At 35.6% G+C, this 11,802-nt stretch overlaps 1 protein-coding gene across 1 annotated transcript in view; it reads right to left on the reverse strand.

Moving 5' to 3' along the window:
- Positions 1 to 7,969: 7,969 nt before the first annotated feature.
- The window catches only part of LOC108742842 (lachesin-like), a gene marked incomplete at its 3' end in the record, with an annotated part of 122,184 nt that continues 118,351 nt past the window's right edge, over positions 7,970 to 11,802 (reverse strand). Inside the window, exons 6-7 of the mRNA XM_018478180.1 lie at positions 9,579 to 9,717; positions 7,970 to 8,118 (exon numbers count right to left, since the gene is read on the reverse strand). Of these exons, the coding sequence (XP_018333682.1) occupies positions 7,970 to 8,118; positions 9,579 to 9,717 (288 nt within the window). The remainder of the gene's footprint in view (positions 8,119 to 9,578; positions 9,718 to 11,802) is intronic.

Raw genomic sequence — 11,802 nt, forward strand, 5'->3', positions numbered from 1 at the left:
GAATACAAGTTACAAGAAATATGATATAAGGTTAAGATTAGTGTTATTTGAAAGAAGTTATTGAAAAGTGCACTTTTAACATTAGATACATAACTTTGGTATTAAATAACATGGACCAGTGATAAAATATGAGAGGTATCTAACACAGCTTCAGATGTTTTGAATTGCCGGAATGTCGAAAACTATAAAAATATATACGTTACACTCACCAACTGAAACATCCGTGTCCAAATACTCCTTGGGTAGTTTTATTTCTAAAACATAAAAGTACGATAAAGTGAATCCCTTTTTCGTAAACTGAAAATATGTTAGCTAGGTGTATGTCCCTGTTCGTATGTAAATCATTTTTACGTTTATGTGACACACGATATAAATGTTGAATTATGCCATTTATTGGATGAAAAGTCAAAAGAGACTAAACGAAAAATTATTACTTCCGGTGGAGTTATGAGTTTTAATATACTCTTGGAACGAAACGTTTATTGTATTTGAAATTTTCAGTTTGCTTTACTAAAGTTTAACCCTAAATAAAAAAATAAAGAAACTTTACCACTGTTTGAAAAAACAGAACTACAAGAATGTTCTCTCAGTGAGCGTTCTTTGTTCCTACGTCTGCATTTATGACTATATTATGACTATTGTGTCGGTAAATAGAAAAATTTGTGCTTAGAAGAATAATTAAAAGAAGTATCAGATAAATGAGTATGACCAAGATTCAAGACCAAGACCAAGACCGAGACTATATCAGAAAGACCGCGACTGTCAGCAAAAGCAAGACCAAGACTAGAAATATTTGAGTAAAACCAAGGCCTTTACCGAATAGGCAAGATCAAGACGAAGACTAACAGTATTTGAGCAAAACCAAGATGAATATCGAATAAGCTACACCAAGACCAAGACTACAAGTATTTGAGCAAAACCAAAGTCAATACCGAACAGACAATACCCTTACAAAGACTAGAAGTATTTGAGCAAAACCAAGGTCAATATCGAATAAGCAAGACCAACATCAAGATTAGAAGTATTTGAACAAAACCAAGGCCAATACGGAATAGGCAAGACCAAGATGAAGAATAAAAGTATTTGAGCAAAACCACGATCAATATCGAATAAGCTACGCCAAAACCAAGGCCAACACTGGAAGTATTTGAGCAAAACTAAAGCCAATACCGAATAGACAATACCAAAACTTGTTCAATAAAACGGCATTACTCTGTAGGTTAGAATTTATTTAGGGAAAAATAAAATGTGCAGTTTTGACGGTGGATACAATTAGACTGACTTATGACTACTACTACATAGTTATAGTGTGTTAAACATTCTGCTTATATTAGACTAAACAAAATGTATCGGTTGGTATGACTAATAATTATAAAACAACCTCAAGCTGAAATGTCTGAAGAAATAATCGTAAGAATAACAAACAACAGCGAGAACAGTGCTGTTCAGATCTTGCTAATATAAATGCGAACCATTGTTACATATTAAACTTAAATCTTAAATACCCATATACTGCGTGTTCACAAACTCTCAACAAAACTAAAAGTATTTGAGCGAAACCAAAGCCAATCCCGAATAGGCAAGACCAAGATGAAGAATAAAAGTATTTGACCAAAATCAAGACCAATACCGAATAAGCAAGATCAAGACCAAGACTAAGACTGGACGTATTTGAGAAAAATTACGGCCAATACTGAATAGGCAAGAACAAGACCAAGGTCAAGATTAGAAGTATTTGAGTAAAACCATGGTCAATACAGAATAAGAAAGACTAAGACCAATAAGACGATTGGAAATACTTTAGCAAAATTAGGGCCAATACCGATTAGGCAAGAATAAGAAGGCCGAATATGAAAGACTAATACCAAGACTAGAAGTATTTGTGCAATCAATCTCGTTTTTCTCACCCCGCCGCCATCCACCAATTTCCATGATTCCTAAAAGAGGCTGAAGAGGGTCTTCTGTCTTACCCTCTAGCGTAGTCCACAGAAACTGCCTTCCTACCACTATTAGTGACTAGTGGGAATGAAGCGTTTTTTTGGATGAAGAACAGTTAAAGTTACGAGACGATCAACGGCGAATTAGAAGAGTAAAAATATGATTCACTGAGCAACATAGTAGCTAGCGAGTGATTAATGCATAGACCAAGACCAAGAATAAGACCAAAACTAGAAGTATTTGAGTAAAACCAAGGTCAATACCGAATATGCAAGACCAAGATCAATACATAACTGAGACAGTCTTGGTCTTTGAGTTGCTTTGCTCATCAATAGTTTCCTTAGATCACTTAGGCAAATGCTAGAATAGAATATTCCACAGATTACCGTTCACTCTCTTCTTCTGTCTTCACTTCATCTATCTCATTTTTTCACCCCCGCTGCCGTCCACCAATTTCCATGATTCCTAAAAGAGGGTGAAGGGGGTCTTCTGTCTTACCCTTCAGCGTAGTCTAAAGGGACTGTCCTCCTACCAGTATTAGTAGCTGGTGGGAATGAAGTTCTTTTCGGATGAAGAACAGTTACATTTACGAGGCGATCAAAGGCGAATTAGAAGAGTAAGGAGAGGATTCAGTGAGCAATATAGAAGCTAGCGAGTCATTAATTCATCGCACTCAAGTAAGCGATATTTTGTTATAGTTATTCGCAGTCAGTTAACGAAGAAATATTCCAAAGCATCCTCCTATCGTAACGCTATCTTCTTCAATTCCAATCCTGCATGAAATATTGCATCAATACTTCTCTTTGCGATACGAAAGTCTTAGTGAATAATAATCCAAATTTTTACTTTATAAAAAAGTAAAAGGGCTTAGATATACAGATGATACAGCAGTATTACCATCTAGCAATGAGGAGCTAGAGATAGCTTTAAGTAAAATAGAAACGGTACTGACAGATCAGTACTGTATGAAAATAAATAAAAGTAAAACTAAAATACTGGTATGCAAGGGAAGAAAAAGTAGGGAAAGAGCGAATATAAAGATAGGAAATGAAAAATTAGAAAAAGTGGCTGATTTTAGATACCTAGGAAGTCAGATAAGTCAGGATAGAAGGAGTAGTAGAGATATAAAGCAGAGGATAACGCAGGGTTGAGTCGTCTTCAATAGAAGGAAGTCACCTCTATGCTCGCCAACGGCGGTAAATTTAGAAATTCGAAAAAGATTGTTAAAGGTGTATGTTTGGAGCAGGGCGCTGTACGGGTGCCAAACATGGACAATGGGCGCGGCGGAAAAGAAAAGGTTAGAAGCGTTCGAAATGTGGTGTTATAGGCGGATGATGAGGATATCGTGGGTAGAGAAGGTTAGAAATGAAGAGGTATTGGAAAGAATAGGAGAACAGAGGACTCTATGGGAGACAATAAAAAATAGACGAGATAGGTTGGTAGGACACCTTCTCAGGTATGAAGATCTAGTCAGAGACATATTAGAGGCAGAAACAGGAGTTAGGAGGGGTAGAGGTAGGTCTAGATTAGATTACTCTTCGCAAATAGTTAAGGATGTGGGCTGTTCTAGTTTTAGGGAAATGCGAAGTTTAGCTCAGGATAGGAAAGAGTGGAGGTGCGTGTCCAACCAGTCTTAGGACTGACGACCTTATGATGATGATGAAAAAAGTCGAGACATTTACAGCTCTGTTTACTGCATAAAAGCATAATTTATTAAAAAATATATATATATTACAGCACATTAAGGTAGGTACCTATTATGTATTTATGTCCGATAATTTATTGGTTAATTTGCACTACTATGTAAGCACAGTTCAGTAGAGATTTTTGCTGAATAGTTATTAAAATTGCAATGTGTGGCAATTTTAAAGCTGGCACGGATTAATAGGCAATATCGCAGACACATCAAATAAACACAATATTTATACAGAGTTAGAACGCACAATAATTTATCATATAGACGCATCATACTGAAAACAGTAAGGCAAATATTTTTTAACCGATCGCACAATTTATGAATAATGTGCTACTTTTAAATGTGTACGTCAACAACAGACGAAATTGATGAAGTGAAGAAAATAGTATTGCTCAATCGTCGAATCACCGTTAGAGAAGTTGCTGAGGAGCTAAACATATAGATTGGCTCCTGCCATTCTATTTTGACGTGACAACGTCTTATAATTCGATGGAGCCGGCTGCACGGACGAAAAAACACCACTCATGCGGCGTTACCTCACTCTGAGGCGTTCCATTAGGGGCTTGAAGTGCAAGCGAGAGCGCGGAACGAGCGACAAAGAGGCACAATCGGCCTCCGCGTTCGGCAGCGTTCGACATCTGTCTCTCTCCTACTTGAGTGAGCGATGCGTCCACGTGGACAGCTGCTATACAATAATACATTTCCATTGACCTCCTTCTCTATATCCATACAAAATATCTATCAAACAAATAAAATTAAAATTTTCTTTTGAAAAATGAAACCATTCCATCAGTATTTTCTTATGACGTTGTCACGTTCCACTATCGTCAGTAAACCGACTTTAACGACAACCGATTTTTTTTACCAATGATTTGGGCATGAGACGGATCGCCGCGAAATTTGTTCCAAAATTATTCAATTTCGACCAAAAACAGTATCGCATTAACATTGTTAAGGAGTTGTTAGACTCTGTCCTAAACGACCCAAATTTGCTCCAGGGGGTCATTACTGGTGAAGAATCATGAGTTTATGGTTATGACGTGAAAACCAAAGCTTAATCATCCCAATGGAAGCTGCCGCACGAGCCAACACTGAAAGAAGCGCGCTAAGTTGGGTAGAATGTGAAGGTTTTGCTTACAGTTTTCTTCTATTGCAGGGGCTTGGTGTATCGTGAGTTCTTGCCACAAAGTAGAACGGTCAACAGGGAATATTACCTGCAAGTTATGAGCAAGTTGCGCGAAGCAGTCCGCTAGAAACGTCCGGATTTGTGGAAGAACAAAAATTGGCTTTTGCACCATGATAACATCGTTGCTTGTGCGCGAATTTGGGCCAAAAACAACACGTTAATAATGCTGCAGCCACCTTTTTTCCCAGATCTGCCCCCCTGTGATTTTTTCTTTCCCGAATCTGAAGACGCCTATGATAGGACGACGCTACGCTACGATTAAGGACATAAAGACGACATCAAAGGAGGGGCTGAACAAGATCATAAAAAATGATTTTTTGAAGTGCTTCGAGGATTGGAAAGAACGTTGACATAAGTGTATAATATCTGGTGGTGGTTACTTTGAAGGGGACAAAATAGATATTCATGAATAAATAAATAATTTTTGAAAAACACAAAATTTGCGATAATCATTGAACAAACCTCGTACATATGAGTTCCTGAAGCAGTGATGGTTTCAAAGACGACTAACTAATGTTAAATTGTGAATTGTATCTTATAACTTCAGACTAATACATTAAGCGTGTTGTAATATATAAAAAATGAATAATTATAAATATGCATATATTATTATTATTAGTAGCTCTTAATTAGACAGCGTTTGGGAATGGTTCATATAACAAATGGTATACTAACCAAAGAAACGGATATCTAACCGCTGCCCTGCTTACTGTTCAATTCGGTTAGTTCTTTTCACTTTGTCTGTACTACTCATGAAGAATTTCCTTAACACTTAACAAGGGCTTCTTCAAAATGCAGAAAATGAGAAAAGATACGTTCATTTTCACAGATTACTTATTGCGGACTTTGACATTTTCAATTCAATTTTGCAAAGCCTCCCGATCGTCATCGACTGCATGACATTTCCAACTAACTTGGAACACTATCGTTAATGGGATTTATTTTATTTGTCACTACAGTATGCACACATTACATACCCGATTAGGTAAACCGACTTATTTTCATCCCCGCACAAAACACCTACCCCATGTACAGCAATTGGTTATAAATATGTTTGTTTAGGTAATTTCACGTTCTGACATTCTTCGCGTGTGTGAAGGTTTCATGTCTCGGCCTTGGAACGTAGACTGCAACTTTTGGGAATAAGATTTCATGATATTTTTTGAATTTACAATCTCGAAATGCTCGTAAATAACTCTAGGCTAAGATTACAGAAAACTGCCCTCATAGCGACATTATGGAGTTAACTGTTTCCTTTGAGCAGACTTACTAAATCTTGAACTAAAATGGTTTCTATCATATCACGGTCAACCCCAAGAGACGCATATTCTCGCTTGCTATATTGCTTATTTTAACAAAGATCCGTTTATATTGTAAAAGGCAACGGCGAGTGAAATTTACTTTCAAAGTAAGAATTAGATTTAAAAGCATTTTCATGGTAAATATGAAAGATGGGCTAACGATAAGAGTAAGAAAATTCGTTGTAATCTTACAAAATACTGGCTGTTGCCCGAGGCTTCCTTTGAGAGTGAATTTTATAATTTGATTGAAATTATCTTTGTTCGGAACTCCATCATTAATACACCATTTCTAATTTTTACTGATTTTGCGAAATTACTGACTAGTACTATGAAAATACTTTTTGCTTATTCCAAACTACTGATGCGAATTAATAAGATACCCTGTATAAACCTAATGGTAATTCCAAAACTGTTATAAGACCATAGGTTGGTATTATGTATTTTTGAAGGTACCTTTCAAACATCTTTATTTTGATACCAAAACCCGAGAGGTTTTAATGCACTTGTTTTATTTTGATGAATACCCAATATGACGCCACCATTTTATTTCCTTTCTTCTTTGAAACAGTCCAATACAGCTATATCCCACGTACAACAATCAAAATGTCCGTTAGGTGTCTATTTATTCCTTTGTTTTTCTTTAAACCTGAACCCCCATTGCATTTTGAAGTACAATAGATCATGTGGGTAACTAGTTCTTTTGTTTTAATAAAAATGGGAGAAATGTTGGTAGGACGCCTTCTCAGGTATGAAGGGCTAATCAGAGACATATTAGAAGCAGAAACAGGAGTTAAGAGGAGTAGAGGTAGACCTAGATTAGATTACTGTTCGCAAATAGTTATGGATGTGGGACGTTCTAGTTTTAGGGAAATGCGAAGATTAGCTGAGGACAGGAAAGAGTAAAGGTGTGTGTCCAACCAGTCTTGGGACTGATGACCTTCTGATGATGATGATGAAGATGCCATACTTGACATATCTCCATCTAATGATACTTGGTGTTAACAAGGGTATCCACTGAATCTACGAGGCAGCTTGTGTTTTACTGTTCTTTACATTCTAAAGGGTTGAATATCTGAATTTTTCCGGACCTTATGTAACATATGAGTGTTTGATCCAGGACGGCAGGCCCTCTTCAGCCTCCTTTAGAAGTAATGGAAGTGGATGAATAGCGGTTGGAGTGAGAAAGATGAGACGAACGAAATGCAGACGGAAAACAGTAAAGGAGACTATCTGTGGAAAATCACTGTCCCAGCATGTACCTAAGGACCTAAGCGATCTAAGAGAACTACAAAAAGACTTGCTAGGGCAGAAGGAACCGGAATCGAGCCAGTTTGCTCCAGAATGCTAAGCAATGATTCAAACTTTCTGGACATGCCGTTAGGCTCTGGACGGCACCAAGGAATGTTAGTATACTTTTATGACAAGCGCATATGAATTAATTAAAAAAAAGTTCCTACCCCTGTTACGAAGAATAAGATTACGAACCTAATAAATGTATTAATTAAAAAATTAGCTTTCAGTAAGCTAATTTCAAAGTTTATATACTTTACAAAAAAGCTGTATACTTCCTATTACATTCGTTCATATTTTTATATAGCAAGTCTTGTAATGGTAGCAAATTTATTGGTTTTTAATTTTATTTATTTTAATTAAAATTTTGCAACGAATTGACTATTCTCCTATGCTAAGTTTCGAATTTCTGCGTTTTCATAATAAATGACTTTTAAAGAAAAGATTCGTAATGGACACATGCGTGTATATAAGTGTAGATATAATTGATCTTATATGGATTTTTTTTCCTTATATGATGATAAATCCAAAAAAGTTACTGTAAATAGTAATATTTACCGTATAGCCTTATGGTTCCTTCAGCCTTTCCCAACGAGTTGGTGGAGACGCAGTTGTACGTGCCAATGTCATCCACAAAGAAACTATGAATAATCAATAGCATGAACACGTTGTAGCCATATTTCTCTTCTCTAACTGTATACTTTGTCCTAAAAAGGAAGTGAAATGAATTATGATTTAACTGTATTTTGTGTTTGTACATTTCCGAAAACTTTTAAATGATTCCGTGAGAAAGATGTCTTATGTAGTAAGTAATTTATTTTCTATTAAATAATGGCATAAATTGATTTATCTATCGAATTGAACAGCGAAATAGCCTAGATACCAGTCAAACAGTATTATAGTTAAGCAACGTTCGCATGGGCCACTTCTTGGATGGGTGCCCAACTGCAGTTAATATTTGGACCGGACTTTTCCGAGAAAACGTTGACCCGGTGGTCTTAAATGATTGACAACCTATAGGCACTCGATAAATACTGGTGTAAGCAATTGATGACTGGTGAAGGCAACGAAAAACAATAACTCATTATACTCCAAACTTTCCTAGTACTGAGTTAATAGAGTTTAGGATGTTCGAGCATTTAGAAATATTAGCTTACATCTCCGTCATCGATATAACACCATAAGAAAAAAGTTGATTTATCTACATTACTCCAAAACTAAAAATTGTTAAAATAGAGAGAAATATAAAGACGACTTTGTATTTAATTGTATAGCAACGAGTTATACTTAAATTAAAAAAAAATATAATATATGGACTATGTTACAAACAAGTATTATTATTAACGTGGTATTTCTTCCATTCCACCGTCTTCTGAAAATATATAGCCCTATTTCCCAACGTCGCCCTGGTAATATATCACATTGAAGAAATATCACAAGAATTTGGAAACAGTATAGATAGTCGTGGAATTTTTGAGAACATTTTCAAATATTCTAGAATTTTCGACAAAACTTTCGAACATATGGTATTTTTTAGAAAATTGTAGGGAATCCTGGAAAATTTGAGAAGTTTTTCGAAAGTTCCATAATTTTATAAAGCAATCATAGAGGAGAGGGTTGTAGTTTAGCAGCATGTGCAATAAACTACTGTAATGGGTAATGTAAATATCATGGAAATGTGATAAACATGATAGGAATAAAGTAAAAATTTATTGACATCGTCAAATTGGCAGCATTTAAGTTTAATGGGACGACTTAATGTCGTCTTCATGTACGTTTCGTCTTCCGAAGATTAAGGCTATTAATAAATAAATCAAAAATTTAATTTTGGTAATTTCTTTGCAGAAAGATGTTCCTAAAATTGAATCATGCTGTATAACGAAAATGTGCGTTATTAAGCAGTCGTTGCAGAATTAAAATTAGGAGCTTTTGTCTGTATTATTTGGAGTTTTATGTTTACTTGTTTCATTTGTCTGCACGCGAACTAAACAAACGTAATGGAGAAGTAAAATGACATATAAAGTCATAATAAGCAAGGAAAAGGGAAATATACGTAGAAATTAGAAGTTTTATATTGTTTCGTTTCCCCGTAATATAAAAAAGTTTTTCGTGGAAGTTAGCAGTGACGTGTATGACTATAGGCAGTTTCTGTCACGTACACACTTACCCATTAAGCAACATTTCTTCCCTGTCTTTTACCCAATAGTTAATTGTGTTAGGAAAGGCTTCTACGTAACACTCTAGCCGAACACTGGTACCAAATGGAGCACCAAGAAGTTGACTTGGAACTCTTATAACAGGAGAAACTGAAACAAAAGCAAGGAATCATTTAATTGCGTTCAAAACATTCCTATCTTCATTATCAAAAATGTACATCCACTGAAGTATTTCATGTGTTAGATAAGGTATTAATTTGCCTACCTGAATCGACTAAGAACTTAATAAATATTATTAATATGGTTTAGCATGTTAATATCTCAATAAGGCCTTGTATAACACAGTAGCAGCAAATACCCGCTAGAGGGCGGTACAGTGTATGTCCTCGGATATTACATAGTATAAACTTGCTCTTTAGGAGCCTCATCAGTTTCATGAGATCTAATAAGATTGACAGCGCGGTCTGCGTCTGGTAGTTTTGATAATTTTTTGACTAAGAACTTAATAAATGTTATTAATATGGTTTTCATGCCAAGCACGTACGTGTACGTAAGGTGTATGGTCGTTTTAGTTTGGCAAGTTAATACCTCAATAAGGCCTTGTATAACACATGAAGTAACAGTAAATACCCATTAGATGGCAGTACAGTGTATGTCTTGGGATATTATATAGTATAGACTTGCTCTTTAGGAGCCTCATCAGTTTCATGAGATCTAATAAGATTGACAGCGCGATCTGCGTCTGCTGGTTTTGATAAATTTTTGACTAAGAACTTAATAAATGTTCTTATTTTAGCTGTTATTTGTCAATTTTGTCTTGCAGCGCCTCGGAGATCGAGCTGAGCGTGAGATGAATCACTCACGCGGAGCGCTCTAATTCATCGGTTTCCTATTGCTTTTGCGTGTCGAAATAATAAGTGGCCCTGTTATTTACAGAGCAAGCAATCCCTAGGGCTTCTCAGGTGTTCAACAGAGTACGCAATCATAGTTTTAAAAGTGCTTCTATTCTATAAACATTTTATTTAAGAAAAAACGCTACGTACCTAGGTAAAAGTTTGTTTGTAGCATGTTTAATAAGAGGTGAACCAAAATGGAAGGGCTTTGTTTAAAAAGGGAATAAGTCGGCTTCTTTTTAAGTTACAAAAATTCTTATTTCGGAAAATGACAGGCTATATATGACTATTTAACGTTCAGTTACTAAATGAGGAAAATTTTTGCAAAAGCACCAGCATACCGCAGGGAGAATCCAAATGAATTTTGAAGATGAAACTGAATCATTACCTAATAGTGATAAGCGCTGAGGCTAATTTTGTTTTGACCGTGTGTGGTTCTGTAAACAAATAGAAATGCGATATTGGACAGCAGAAAATCCTGTGAATTAAATCAATACTCACTTCACAGTCGCCATTTGGAGCGCTCTAACCCGTATTGGTTTTTTTTTTTTTTGAAACATGCAGAGAGGCAACTGTACCTACCTGTGTATTTATAACATCAATCTGATCTGTTACAATGTTGGAAAACCTTTTGAATTCCGAAATTGACAAGCTGACTTATTAACACAATAATTGTTTGGCTTCAACAAAATATTTCACGGTATATACAGTCAGACCTTTAATAGAGATTGTACTTTTTTTGATGATTTTCAGTTTCATTATTAGATAATAACATATTTTTTAGGAATAAATCTTTTAATAAGTTATAAAACACCTGAGTTATTCTCATTTCGAAAACACCCTTCCGTTTCAAAATCCGTCCTCCCGTCCAAGGGTTATGTACTGAAATAGTGATAAAATTTTTTTATATGTACTTCAATATGTGTTAAATGAATCCTGTGAAAACAGCTTCTATATCTATCGATAAATTGCCAAAGTAAAACCGGCGTGAGAAATTTATCGAAACCATAAGATGTAAATCGCAATTTTGATTTTCATTAACACAACACGACTTGATATGAAATACTGCTGTTAACAGTAAATATCAGAAAATGACGATGTACTTACTGCCCACAACTTGGCAAAGGGCAACTTACTAGAATTAGGTACAGGTCTGACGAAGGAAGCTGGCGAGAGGTCGCGCAGGTACTTGCCCATTTATGACCTATTTGGGTAAGTCACTTGGAACCGATACACAAATAAGCTTTCAGTAGGCGTAAATTATAGTATTAATACAGATAGGACAGTAGCGTACTAGAAAATAATGTAAAAACATGACTTATCAAAAAGAAAAAATTAACCT

Source organism: Agrilus planipennis, unplaced genomic scaffold (genome assembly GCF_000699045.2).
Source record: "Agrilus planipennis isolate EAB-ADULT unplaced genomic scaffold, Apla_2.0 scaffold372, whole genome shotgun sequence".
Lineage (NCBI taxonomy): Eukaryota > Metazoa > Arthropoda > Insecta > Coleoptera > Buprestidae > Agrilus > Agrilus planipennis.